The sequence below is a fragment of the Psittacula echo genome (assembly GCF_963264785.1).
Source record: "Psittacula echo genome assembly, chromosome: Z".
Taxonomy (NCBI): domain Eukaryota; kingdom Metazoa; phylum Chordata; class Aves; order Psittaciformes; family Psittacidae; genus Psittacula; species Psittacula echo.
In genome coordinates, this window is record NC_137742.1 from 97,356,884 (window position 1) to 97,371,747 (window position 14,864).

At 38.6% G+C, this 14,864-nt stretch overlaps 1 protein-coding gene across 1 annotated transcript in view; it reads left to right on the forward strand.

The window, feature by feature from the left end:
- Nucleotides 1-3,094: 3,094 nt before the first annotated feature.
- The window catches only part of CDH8 (cadherin 8), a gene marked incomplete at its 3' end in the record, with an annotated part of 134,313 nt that continues 122,543 nt past the window's right edge, over nucleotides 3,095-14,864 (forward strand). Inside the window, exon 1 of the mRNA XM_080636559.1 lies at nucleotides 3,095-4,037. Within this exon, the coding sequence (XP_080492685.1) occupies nucleotides 3,786-4,037 (252 nt within the window). The 5' untranslated portion in view covers nucleotides 3,095-3,785. The remainder of the gene's footprint in view (nucleotides 4,038-14,864) is intronic.

Consider the following 14,864-nt stretch of genomic DNA (forward strand, 5'->3'; position numbering starts at 1 on the left):
AAGAAATTCTTTATATTTTAACTATCACTTTCTTTTTTCAGGGATGAATGAAGAACTAAAGCTGTTTTGTAAGCTGTTTTGGTGCGTTAGAGTTATATCTATATTTGCATATATCATACACTATCCAGGGAAACCACTTGGAAGAACAAGGAAGTTTTCTTAAAGAAAACAATCCAGAGCCATTTGAACTCATGGAAATTTAAAGCAAAACATTATGCTTTTATAAACACCAACAGAATCTTTATGAAGGTGAAAATACACTCTCTAAGGACCGTGTGCTTGTCAACTTTGGTTGCTTAGTATAAGGAATTTCTGTCATCACTGGTATAATTTTGCTGTCATTCCATACTCACCATTTTGTAGATCCTAACATAAGAAGGGAAGGTGTTTCTGTGCCTCACCTGCTAGTGTTCCTTGATTGCTAGATCTCTCTTTACTTATGGCTTTTTAATATTGTTACAATAGCCTTCAGTATTCAGTAGACATATCAGTTTCTCCTACGCAGCTAATCCAGAAGATTATAATTTAACTGCCAGGCATTTCTTGATTTTCATAGTAGCCAACAGGAAAATTGCAGGACTAAGTATTTAATAATGCCTTCCATCAGCTCCCAACCACATGGGTGGTATTCTGCTCCCATGAATGGAGAAGAAAATTCATTTCCGAATTTGGTAAAAAAATTTGAGAATGGTACTATCTCCATATATTACACAGAGTAAATGCCACAATTCACTGGTAGAGTAGTGAATCCCAAATGAGATTCTTTCTCAAATGAATCTCAAAAGACTCCAGCAGGCTAGATTGAAATGTGGATAAAATTATCCAGCTCTACTGTTACACACTGATCATATTCCCCTGCAGTACACCATTACATGCAAAAGCTCCATCAGATTTTTTCTTTACCTTGCACTGCCTAACACCTGCCTAACTTCCTCTTGGTACTTAAGAATCTTGCAGTTTTGTGTGCATTGAGCTTGTGTAACTGTACTCTTCACTGGGCTATTTCGTTGATTTAGGTTTAATGACATGGTGTGTGCATAACTAATGTTTTCAGTGGGCTTTTGACTGCCTTAAGGTGTTTCTGAATAGGGAGCTACTGTGAGGATGGTCCAGTCACAGTGAATATTATGCATTAGTGCTATTAGATAGGACCTAAATTTGATTGGAGTAAGTGAAGAGTAACAAGCAGGAAGTCTGGGGGTGGAACTGAGGAGGGATGCCCTGAAATGAACTTATTGCTTGCAAAATCTTCAGAGTGGCAGTCTGAAAAACAAATATCCTGTTCTTTCTTCAAATAAAAAATGTTTCTGTGAGCATCGTATTGTTATATCTCATTTATTTAATCTCTTTCAGAAGGCAGCCTGTGTAGATTAATTAAGAATTGTTTTCAGAAAGCCTCTTGATTATGAAAAGAAGTGCTTTATTATTATTTGGTTCTGAGAATAAAAAGTAGTATACCAATTGTACTGGAAGAGTAAGAAAGTCAGTAATAGCCCACATGGGTTCTTTTTAAGGCTTTCTTGCACAAAGGTGTGATGTACTATTCTGTTTTTGGTTGGCTTCTATTTCTCTTTGTATATAAAAACTGAAAACTCAGCAACAGAAAAGGACTTTCAAGTTGGGTTTTCAGTTTATGCCCCCAGTTTTGAATTTAATCCTGGATACTGTTTGAAGATGATGTCTATTACTCTATTTTACAATGATTCTATTTTTCCTGTGTTTCAATTCTTGCTTCAGTGAAAAAATCAGAAGAATTTATCCTCTGGTAGACATATGCAACCACAAGCCCACTCAACATGTACACAAGGATCCCATACAAACACACTTAACTGATTTCACTGAAAGTTTGGCTGCTACTTTGTTTTTATACCTTCTACCACCAAATGTGCTACACAAAATCTATCTTTTTGATATGTGCCAGAAAGCAGCAGCAGCCTCTGTTTAATTCCCTAAACCAGAGAGTTTCAGAGAGTGACTTGACAGACCCGTCCCATCAAAAATTAGACTATTTGCTCCTCCTTTTCGCTTTTCTGTGATTGAGAGGAAGCCAAGAGATTGAAGGCCTCTCGCTTCCTTTGCATTTTCCCTCAGATTTCATTGCAAGAGCATACTGTATTCTTCCCATCTCAGCTGGCAATGAGGCCTATAAGCCACTGTTACTTCTGCAGTGGATATTCACCTCATTCTTGATGCATTGTCAAAGCACCGCACTATTAGCTTGCCATTCGTCCATGCTACTTGAGATACTGAGTTTTAGTTTGATAACAGCTCTTCTCTTCTTTTAACAAGACAAGTTTCTCACAGTTTAAGAATTTCATGCAACAGATTTCACGGTTGCTTTGGCAATTACTGAAGTTTAAAACAAAAAAGAACTTTTTACATTGTTCGCTTTTAAAATTGCAGCTGACTTTTACTGGTGTTGTTCATGTTTTCAGATATTTTCTGCCATGAGTGTAGATGAAACAACAACAAAAAACCCCACCCATTCCCTCCCCCAAAAAAAAACCCTAACCTACCCAAGATTTTCATGGACATGCATCACAACGAACTCATTTCACAGTGGAAAAAGAACAAGCTAAGACTCGGTAGTAAGCTTAAGAGTAGACATTTCTACCTATCTTGCATATAGTGGTTTCTCATGAGATTGGATGTGAATCAGTCAAAGAAAATGCATCAGGAACCTTTCTACGTAAGCCCAGCCTCATTAGAGTAGCTGTAATGCAGCCTTTCTCACTGGGCTTTGTCCTATCTATCTTTCTAAGTGATCCATGGCTGCATTTCAGGTTTGCCAATCGCTGTGGTATTAGCAAGCCCTACTACGTTAACTTGTTTGTCCATTTAAAGGAATATTTACTTTAAGATGAAACCTGATATGCCTTTCTAATATATGAAAGGGTGAGTGGGGAAGGAAAGACAAAATGCCTCCAAGTGCCCATCAAGGAAAATATCTGGGAAGTAGAATCTGTGTTTTCTCTGAGAGAGGAATGCTCAGAGTCCTGTAAGGCAGATGTGCATAAATAAGCTTACTTAGCTTCTGGTAGTGGTCTGTTTTGGGGAATCACAGTGGACTTCCCACTCCTGCTCCTCTGCTGGGCTGTGAAGGTTTTGCTGAGCTGTGTGCTGCTGCAGCGAGGTGATTACTAGTATGAGAATGTACTGCTGAAGCCGTGTCTGCTTACAGGAATTAATTAATTTTTGTTGTGGAGGAAAGGACAATAAGTCTGAATGCAAAACCATTATTGTGTTTAACTTTTATTATTTTACACACTAAGTGTTTATAGTTGACTACATAGAAAAATACAGGCAAGAAGACCAGGAGCCTCTTCAGAATCTAAGACAAACTGCAATTAAAATGTTTTCCTGAGTGTATGTAATCCTTCGTCTGGGTCTCCTTTCACTATTTCAGGCAAGGAAAGAGTTCACAGGATCACTTAGATTATTTTTTAACTAATTTAATATGCACTAACTTTATGTACTACAAATTTAAAACCTAATACTTTTTTTTTTTTTTGTGATGTAGAAGTAATTCTTTTCTGAGCTCTGGAGTCATTGATTTGACTTTTTTCTTTTTTTTTGTTTTTCTCTTCCAGAATTCTTTAATGACTGAAAAACTCAATGGGTCATGTTTTTATAATCTAAGCTATTTTTACGTTGACTGTGCTGTAAACACATGGAGGAGCTGTAAGTAAATGTTCTGTACTGCATGATGAATTGGATTGCTACAGTCTGGAAGAGAGCAAAATAATAATTTCATTTCTGTGGTGATTTGCGTAGCTTGTGGTACAATGCCAGAAAGACTAATGGAAATGCTTATGGATACATGGACTCCATTAATAATATTATGGATTACTGTCCTTCCTTCCATTTATATGGCTCCAATGAATCAGTCTCAAGTAATACCAAGTGGATCCAGTACAGGACTAAAAAGGCTAAATGAAGAACAAAGAGTTTTGAACCGTTCCAAGAGAGGCTGGGTTTGGAATCAAATGTTTGTGTTAGAAGAATTTTCTGGACCTGAACCAATACTAGTTGGCCGGGTAAGGCAAGATTTGGTTTGTTTTTTTTTCCTCTGAGTATGTAAATGTCTAGCATGTGAAGGTCTTCATCCATTTGCACTCCTCTAAAAATTAAAATCTGAGGTGCTCTGTCACTCTGAATTTTTTGTCTGCACATATCTGCACTTATATGCTTTAAATTTACCTCAGTTTAAGGATATGGTTTCCTGGTTGCAAACCTCCTATTTACAAAAAAAAAAAAAAAAAAAGAAAGCATATTCCATTTGTAAAATATACATAAGTATGTATACATCTTACTTTAATATCAATAGCCACCACTCTTCTCTGTCAGCTGAAGATTTTCACCAAAGCAGCTTGTCTTATTCATTCATTCAAAAAGGTTGTTACACCTATAGGTCATTTTCTGTCAGCAGCCTGATCAAACAGAGGTTATTTATGCTCTGAAAATTTAAAACAAAGCAAAAACAAAACCAAACAAACAAAAAGGGAAGTGTGGTATATACAGCAAATTACAAAGTACTAGTTTTTAGCGAGGTCCTGATATGCATACACATGAAATAACATTGTTGCCACAGATTTTGTAATGTTTTTCAAAGGTAGGAAGATAACACAAGGAAAATTATCATGTTTTTCTGTGTGTCCTTGCCTGTTGCCTTAAATCTGTGACCGATTCTGCATCTTAGGTTATTCTGCAGCTCAGTGTATTAACCCCAGTCAGTGAATCAGACTTGTACTTTAACTAAAGAGAGATTATGGGCCATCTGCAGTCATCAGGAATGACTTTATCTTTAAAATTGTTCTTAGAAAAGAATTATCTGTCTCTAAATGCATCTTTGGCCTATAGTGAGCAGTTATAAATACCTTTACTCTTTATCTCTAATGTTCAGTTCCCTTTGAATAACCAGGTACATTATTGTCATATTACCCAGCTACCGAAATAGAGTAAAAAAAAAAAATAATAAATCTAGAGAACAGAAATTCTGAGTATTGGTTAAATTCATGATAATTTTTGAAATGTTGTGGATAAATGAATGGTATGATATAGGGACTGTCAATATATGTCAATCTATTATTGAAGAGAATACTCATAAAGTGCATGCCTAAATTTTCCCTTGTGTAACCACTTTCCAGTAGAAACTTAGGGTCAGAAGAGGTAATGAGCTTTATCTCCAGTGACTTTTCAGTGCTGTCTTAATTTATATTTGTATCAGGAATTATATATGTGATCTTACTTGTTTGTCTGTTGTTAATAACACACTTCCATTGCAGAGAGACAGCGGCGATATGCTTATCTCAGACCTTAAAATGTTTTATCCAACCCATTCTTTTTAGAATATATTGGTCAAGCTTTTAAAATTATTTTGAGTTGCTTTTGAGTAGCTGGGAGAATCCTGAGTTTATTCTTTCTAGGACTTTGATTGTCAGGGTGTATCCAAGTCTTAATATTTCTGCAATATTAGCTTTTTTTGGTGGATATAATATCCTGAATTGTTCAAGTCATTATGAATAGAAGCAGGTGGGTTAAACTAAGCCAAACCAATAAAGACATTATCCTATCTTCTGCTGGCATTTTGAATAGAATTAGCTACTCTAAAATGCTGTGACAATCTATTTGTTGAGACTGCTGCATAATTTAAACACTGCATGATATGGATGGAAATGAGCAAAAAGTGAAATTTGCTCCCATAGGGAGAAATCCGTGGTTTATTCATTAAAATGACTTAAAGTATTCTTTTAATTCCTGGCTGTACTTTTTCACTCTCTACAGAAAAATAATCCTTATTTCTGACTTATTTTTCTTTCCTAAGGTTTACAAGTACTGTGCGTGCTTTCAAACTCTGCTGTAGTCAGTGGTAACAGAAGTATTCCACATTTTTCAGAGCTGCTCTTAATGATTCCTGACTGTAAAGCAGCAACTCCCTCAATTTTAGTTCTTGGCAGTCCTTTTCCCAAAAATTTAAAGGTGTATCAAATGTCACAAGTAAAATGTTTTCCTCCATGAAGTTGGGCTGTGGTTTGTCCTCTGTCACCATCATTGAATTCTTAGCCACTGCAATTTAAAAATAATTTTCTTCTCAGAACTCACGGTAGATTTGCTCTTACCTAGTTCCTCCTCAATTGTTTTTTGCTTATACTCTTCCTCCAACCTTTCAGTTTTGCCCTCCGCAGAGGATTTGCACACTTGGGCTATCTTCTTCATTCTATGATTTACTTTATGAACTGTTTTTCTGCCCTATGATTGTGGTTTTGGGTTTTTTTAATTTGTTTGGGGTATTTTTCCTTTTTTTGTCAGACTTTGAATGAAGAGCACTTTGTAAAATATGATGTAGTGAATTAACATAGGAACAATCTTGAATCAAATCTAATTATGTTGGTTTTGTTTGCCTTTTTGTCTCTTTCTACAGTATTGTAGAGTGTACGTGGTATTGTTCATAGTCACACATGATTTGTACAAATATGTAATCAGATGCTGTAGTAGTAAATTAAAAAATAAGTTTTTTTCACAAACAGATGTAATATACACATAAGCAGAATTTGATGTACGTGCTCAACCGTACATTTAAAGCCTACTGAAATTTCAGTTCTTAAGAACAGCTGAAATGTTTTTCATGTCAGTGGGTGGAAAGGCATGGGGTAGAAACACTAGATTCTAATGGAATTGAAATATGTGCCAGCAAAATAAAGCTAAAATTTGAGATTAATTATAATAAATACAAACAGAATACAAATCACTTTCTAATTAAAGCCTGAATATAGAGTCCATGCATTCATTCTGTTAGTTAAAAGGATCTCATACCAAAGTTATTGAAGTACAGAGAGTTTAGCAAGACAAGATTTACAGGAATACATAGCATCTTTTATCAGGCTGCTCAGTTTTTCCAGGAGAAACAGCTTCTAGGTATAAAGACCTTTCTTCTGAATTTTAAGTGTTGCGATAAAACTGCACACTCTACAGAGGTACTTACTCATTCCTGTTCTGCATGAATATGTATTAATAAATGCATTCCCAATGTATTTGCTCTAATAAATGAAAGAATCCGGAGTGAGACTAATAGGAAGATTTAATGTGACTGCTTTCTTAAAGCATGGCAGTTTTCTTCAATGACTTGAGTAAAAGGCAGGAGAGAATCCTTTGCTTTCGTTCTTGAACTTCTTACAGCGAGTTCCAACGATGTGCACTTTTAATGTCAAATCTTATTGAATTTGTGAGGAGCTTTACTGGAGTTCACACATCTGTAAAAAAGTCTATGAATACTCTTAGGGTGATTTCTGAATTTATAAGATTTATCTATAAAATGCTAGAAACATTCTAGCTTTTCTATTTTTTTTTTGTCTGTAATAATATTCAATTTATTTTGATACATGGTATTGTAATAAATTCCACATTGTTTTAGTCTGTACATGCGTATATGCAATTTGAGAAACCTATAAAGTAGCCTTTTTCATGTTCATGTGACATACTTCAAATGAGTTTGGTTTTGTTCACAGCAACATAATATGGAAAGATAGATTAACAAATACCTTTTCATACCTCGTTTCTTTTATTGTGTTTTTTTTTTCTTTTTCTTCATCCATAGGAAGACATACTTTGCAGAGCTACTGTGACTTTAGAAGACCACATATATTGCATATTGCTGCCAGCAGTTTCCAGATCTCTCAGTGGCTGACAACCTCATTCAACTGTAGAGTGATATGTCTTGTGACACTGCATGCTGTCCCTGTGGACTTGATTAGTTAGATAGAACTTTTACTTGATATACACTGCTGCATTTCCTCAGACTCTCCTGTATGCATTTACAGCACCATGGCAGATGTGCTGTGAAATCTGTGGTGTAGCAAATGCCACTGTTCTTTCACAGGAAACAGCCACCGAATTCACAATGAAATAGATAATAGAGTTAAAAGGCATTAAGAAAACAGGGTTTAGGTAGACAATTACAGCTTTTGGTTTATGGAATATCTGTGATTTTTAAATGGGATCAGACCTGGTTTAATGGAAGTTTTGAGGCAAAAACCTGGAATAGTTAACATCTTAACAGTTGTTTGTAAGCATCATGTATGGAGAGAACAAAATCACAGAATCACAGAATGGTTTGGGTTGGAAGGGAACGTAGAGATCATGTAGTTCCAACACCTTCCACTAGACCAGATTACTCCAAGCCCTGTTCAACCTGGCCTTGAACACTGCCAGGGATGGGGCAGCCACAGCTTCTCTGGGCAACTTTTGCCAGTGCCTCACCACTCTCACAGGGAAGAACTTTCTAATATCTAGTCTAAACCTTCCCTCGGTCAGTTTAAAGCAATTCTTCGTTGTCCTGTCACTACAGAGCCTTGTCAAAAGCCTGTCTCCAGCTTTCCCGTTGGCCCTTTTAGGTACTGAAAGTTGCTCTATGGTCTCCCTGGAGCCCATGAAGTTCTGCTCCTTCACACTTGAAGTTCTGCCAGGAATGGTGGATGACACACATGTGGGGCTGACATCCAGCTCCTCCATTAACCACCGTTCCCTCATGTCCCCCTCCTGCTTTCCCACTGATCCCCGCTCACATGGGGCTTGAAACAGTAGATGAAGATCTCACCAACCATGCAGACCAGCTCCTCCACATCCTCATTGAGCTCCGTCAGCCACCTTGCCCTGCAGTGGCCACCATCGGTGGGACCACCATCAGTTGGTCCCCATGGCCACCACTGGTAGGTGAAGGTGAAAAAAAGGTTTTTTGGGTTGGGGTTTTTGTTTTGTTTTCTTTTCTTTTTTGGGTTGTTTTTTATATTCCCTTACTTACTAATACATAAATCACCAACTAGGCCCAGGCATAGAACATCACTAATGGTCAGTCAGATTGGTGCTCTGGGGCAGTACTCCCCAGTTTCTCCCAAAACCTTTCCCAAGCTTTTTTTGAATTTACCTGTTTCCAGTCCTAAAATAATATGTTGCATATTTTGCATACAGTCTCCATGATGAAAGGTTTGAAAATGGGCATGCCAGGGAAGACCAGCACCTGTGTGAGAAGCAGAGCTGCTGTGCCACATCTATGGCATGTGGTAGGTAGCCAGGACAGGGAAGGAAACAAACCAAACTGAGTTACTGAGACTCAGAAAGAGCATGGCTGGCTCACCTCTTTAGTATAAGGGAGTCTCAGATAGCCATTTTTTATCTGTGATCGGGGAGTTTTTCTGCCTTGATTCTGACTTATGTGGTATGTGTCTTTTCACTCTGTTAAATGCAGTGGTTTTTTTGTATGGCTTGTAGGATGAGGGGTTAGGCAACTTTCGCTTTTTTAGAGCAATGGAGATTTTTTTTCCCTTGATGTATACAGCTTAGGTTCAAGCCTTTAGAGGAGAAATAGTTTTCCTGCAGGAGGAGCAGTAGAGAGGCCTCATGTTTTCACAGTTAAGTGCTTCAGGCTGCGCCACTGTAAAAACCAAACCTGGAAATGAAGATAGCACTTATAAATAGCTTCAAGCTGTATGTTCTACGTTATACATGCTTTATGCAATTTTTGATTTCCTTGCCAACATACATTTTGTCTTTTAACAAGGAAATGGTAAATTCTTACTTGTTTAAAAATTATAAATAGTTCTGTTGAAGTGCAAGTGATACATATATGCAAAGTAAACAAGGTTTTAATTAAACAAGTTCTTTCCGTATGTTTTCCTTTTTATTCCTGCATTAAGTTTGTGATTATCCTGGCTGCCTGAAAATACTGTTATTCTCAAGTGATAACAGAAATATATATAACTCAGTCTTTCATTACTTTGGGGATGAATTACACACTGTTTCTCTGAATGGAAGAAATCATCATGAAATATAGGTGTAATGCAGCACTAGCATAAGTTTCCTAGGGCTATGTTAATGACTTGACAAAGTTTTCACAGCTAGAACAAGAGAAATCAGACCACCGTATTATATAGATTATTCTCTTTTCCTTCTAATACACACTTGTATGTTCTGATATCTGTGATTTAAATACATGCCATAAAATATTCAATATCTAAAATGTTGCAAAGTCAACATTACTTTCTGAGCCCTAGATTTTTGTTGTTGTTTTGCAATCATAATTATACACTAATTTGCCTACTTATGTTTAATAAACTCCCAGAAGCTGAAATGTATCATTTATTTTGCTACTGTATTCTTTCTGGAAAATATTAATTCTCCCTGCCTTTTGTATGCTTCTAAGTGAGAAGAAATGACTGCATACTTCATAAAATGCTCCAGTTTATGTGGTCTAAATCAGCTTTGTAGGCAGGAATATAAGTAGCTCTGAGAAAAACTCTTAATTAAAAGTTGCTGAAAAGACAATAAACATAGTATACAATATTTTATAGAAGCCTGATAAAAGTAGTGGGTTTTAAACAAATAATCATGAGTCTTCACAAATTTCATGTGTTTCTTTTTAACTAAGTACAAGTTCCAACAAATTTATTCATGAATGTACAAATTTAAGCAAGGACAGTTTGACTGAAATGAACCAACAATGCTTAAATTTTCTAATATAGTGTATAAATAATTTTGTTGATTTCTCTAAGCGTTAGCAAATAGGATGTATTTTCAGACTCTAAAATCTTATTTCTACATCTTTCTGGGAGCATCATGGGGTGAGGTTTAGCGCTTTCCTGCTCCTTCATCTCCAGTCTGGGCGCATGACTTAAACACAGTTTAAGTAGAGTCAGAACTTGAAACACTTTTATGTCAGCTAATACAAGTGGGCTGGTAATAACCTCAAAGAGGCATTTTGTCAGATGCCTTCGCTTATTTCTGCCTCACACTACTAAAGCAAGAGAGTAAAAAAGGGGCATGTACCACTATGGGCCACCAGTGTTACTTTAGCATTGCACACTTAAATTTCCTTGTCATGTTCTTCCAAAGCCACAAAGGTTTCTAATCTTCTGGGAAAAAAAAAAATAAATAAAAAAAAAATAAAGGTGCTTATACTGAGATTTTTTTGTGTTTGTGAAGAGTTAGAAGCTTGTGTGCTGTTGTTCAATACACTGATCTAAACACTTTATCTTTCCCACAATAAATTGAAATGTTTTCCAACTATGCATGCAAAATGCTGAAGTGACAGTATGAAAAATTAAGTGGTGCCTTCCATATGATGTTCTGCAGATGCTCTATGATTGTTTCATCTTTCCAACATTGCTCTAGGAAATTATTTTCAATTTCTACCTGTAGGGCCCACCTCTGGTGCTGTCAGGATGCTTCCGTTCCAGTTGTCAATTTAACTACCAATTAGTGCCAATTGTGATGGTGGTTTTCGCTAAAAGTTTGTCCTTTCTGCACTTGACAAACATATTTCCCATAGGCCAGTGGAAAGCTCTCATAGAGTAGTAACTTCCCAAAAGCAACAGAGCATGATGCCTTTCAACCAGTAATGTCTAAGGCTGTATTTATTGTTTTCAGATCCTGATACAATATTCCTCAGTTTGCCAAAGATTTGTGAAATTAAAACCTTAAAAATAATTTGGCATTAAGATCAGAGGTGCTTTGGGGCTAATTCCTTTGGTGTCTGCAAGCTGCCAGTAAGAGCTCTGGAGCTGAAGTGAGTGATAGATACTGCATGAAGTGAATTACATCTGAGAAGGATTGGCTTTTTAGCTGGTGGACGGCTCTTTAGTTTTAGGATGTAATAAATACACATCCGCAGTAATTACAAGAAAAATTAGTTTGCATGTGGAAACAATGAGAAAGAGTTTGCATAAATTTTGTTTCTTGAAAGTTCTGTTTAAAAGTTGTTTACTGTTATTGTTGCTGCAATTAGTATTTTAGTGTTTAAAGGTAACTACGATTTGAAAGCAATGTGTGGGGCATATGGCATTGAAAAAAAATGTAGATAATTTTCCTAAAGGTATTTAAATTAATATTTATGTATCTGAGTAGCCTTTTGGTGATCCCCGAGGAACACCTGTGGTGATATAGAGTAATGCGTAACTTTTCTTTTTTCTGAGGACTCTTCATTAGTGTAAAGATTCCTCACCCATAATTTCTTTCAAAGCCTTTATTTTACAGCAGTAATGCCAGCAGCAGAGAAAAAGTAAGTGTAGCTCTCCCAAGAGACTATCATGAGTGCTGCTTCTGAATTAACTGGAGGAATCATTAAGAGCAACCTAAGAAATTCTTTTTCTTATTCCAGGGTCTGAGCTCAGTAACTGCTGTGCACCCAGCCCCTGATGAATAGGTTTGTGTTTCGGCTTAATATGCTGCATGTTGCTGCTAGATTGCACCTCAACGAGGAAGAGTGTAGCTAAATAAAAGAGGAGAGGATCACTGGAGGCAAGGAGACCAATTGTAGGTAGAACCAGCAAAAGATATTTCTTAGTAGTTCAGAGTGCTCTACTCACCCGCTGGTTTAAACCCAGACACCATATTATCTAATTTTCTTTTCGCATGCTGAAAGAACTGCTTACATTGAATAGGGGTATTGTAAACAAGTAAGAAAAGGTGGATTTTAGTATATGCAAAGCTGGTGATGGACATCCACGCAGGAAGCACACAGGGGATAGAGGAATTGAAACAAACTATAGCTCTTCTATCACATTATTTGCTAAGGTAACAATCTGCAAGCATCATAGAATCATAGAATAATTAAGATCATCTAGTTCCAGCCCCCCTGCCATGGGCAGAAACACCTCACATTAAACCATGTCACCCAAGGCTCCGTCTAACCTGGCCTTGAATGCCACCAGGGATGGAGCATTCACAACCTCCCTGGGCAACCCATTCCAGTGCCTCACCACCCCAACAGTAAAGAACTTCCTCCTTATATCCAATACAAGCTTCCCTGTTTAAGTTTTAACCCGTTACCCCTTGTCTTATCACTGCAGTCCCTAATGAATAGTCCCTCCCCAGCATCCCTATAGCTCCCTTCAGATACTGGAAGGCTGCTATGAGGTCTCCACGCAGCCTTCTCTTCTCCAGGATGAACAGCCCCAACTTTCTCAGCCTATCTTCATACGGGAGGTGTTCCCTGATCATCCTCGTGGCCTCCTCTGGACTTGTTCCAACAGTTCCATGTCCTTTTTATGTTGAGGACACCAGAATTGCACAAAATACTCCAAGTGAGGTCTCAGGAGAGCAGAGTAGAGGGGCAGGATCACCTCCTTCGACCTGCTGGTCATGCTCCTTTTGATGCAGCCCAGGATACAGTTGGCTTTCTGGGCTGCAAGCGCACACTGAAGCCAGCTCATGTTAAGTTTCTCATCAACCAACACCCCCAAGTCCTTCTCTGCAGGGTTGCTCTGAATCTCTTCTCTGCCCAACCTGTAGCTGTGCCTGGGATTGTTCCAACCCAGCTGTAGGACCTTGCACTTGGCATGGTTAAACTTCATAAGGTTGGTATTGGCTCACCTCACAAGCGTGTCGAGGTCCCTCTGGATGGCATCCCTTCTCTCCAGCATATCAACCAAACCACACAGCTTGGTGTCATCAGCAAACTTGCTGAGGGCGCACTCAATCCCACAGTCCATGTCACCAACTGAGATGTTGAAGAAGACCAGTCCCAACACCTATCCCTGAGGGACACCACTCATTACCGATCTCCAGCTGGACATTGAGCCATTGACCACAACTCTTTGTGTGCAGCCATCCAGCCATTTCTTTATCCACCAAGTGGTCCACCCATCAAATTGATGTCTCTCCAATTCAGAGACAAGGATGTTGTGTGGGACAGTGTCGAACGCTTTACACAAGTCCAGGTAGATGATGTCAACTGCTTTGCCCATGTTCATCAGTTCCATAGCCCATCATTGAAGGCCACCAAATTGGTCAGGCAGAATTTCCCTTTATTGAAGCCATGCTGGCTGTCACCAAGCACCTGGTTCCTTTTCATGTGCCTTAGCATGCCTTCCAGGAGAATCTGCTGCAAGATTTTGCCAGGCACAGAGGTGAGACTGACTGGTCTGTAATTCCCCGGGTCATCCATTTTCCCCTTCTTGAAAATGGGGGTTATATTTCCCTTTTTCCAGTCGTCGGGATCTTCACCTGACTGCCATGATTTTTCAAATATGAGGGAGGCCAAATATGAAGAGGCCAAAGTCTGCTCTCCTGAAGTCCAGGGTAGTGAGATTGTTGAATGCTCTTCTCACTGTCCTGAGGATCTTGAATTCGACCATCTCGTGATTGCTGCATCCAAGGCTGCCCTGGAGTGTTACACTTCCAACCAGCCCCTCCCTGTTGGTGAGCACGAGGTCAAGCACGGCACCTCTCCTTGTCGGCTCCTCTATTGCTTGCAGAAGGAAGTTGTCTTCCACACAATCAAGGAACCTCCTGGATTGCTTGTGCTGGGCCGTACCATCCCTCCAACAGATATCAGGGTTGTTGAAGTCCCCCATGAGAACAAGTGCCTGCAAGAGTGAGGCTGTTCCTGTCTGTCTATAGAGCGCTTCATCCACAGAATTCTCTTGATCAGGCGCTCTGTAACAGTTCCCCACAGTAATGTTCCCCCATAGCTGTTATCCCTTTAACCCTGACCCACAAACTCTCTGTTGACTGCTCACCTGTCCCCAGACAGAGTTCCGTACTCTCCAGCCTATCCCTAACATAAATAGCAACTCCCCCTCCCTGCCGGCCAGGCCTGCCTTTTCTAAAGAGCCTGTAACCTCCTATTCCAACACTCCAGTCGTAGGAGCCATCCCACCATATTTCTGTGATACTGGTTATATCATATCCTCATAAATGTGCACACATTTCTAATTCCTCTTGTTTGTTCCCCGTTCTAGAGGCATTTGTATGGAGGCATCTGAGCCAAGCTCCGAATGAAGCCAGCTCATTGGCTAGAGTGGCTGAAATATCTCTGCATTGCTCCAAGCATTTATTGTAGGTGCTGGCAACTGACTGGGTGTGTTGAGATG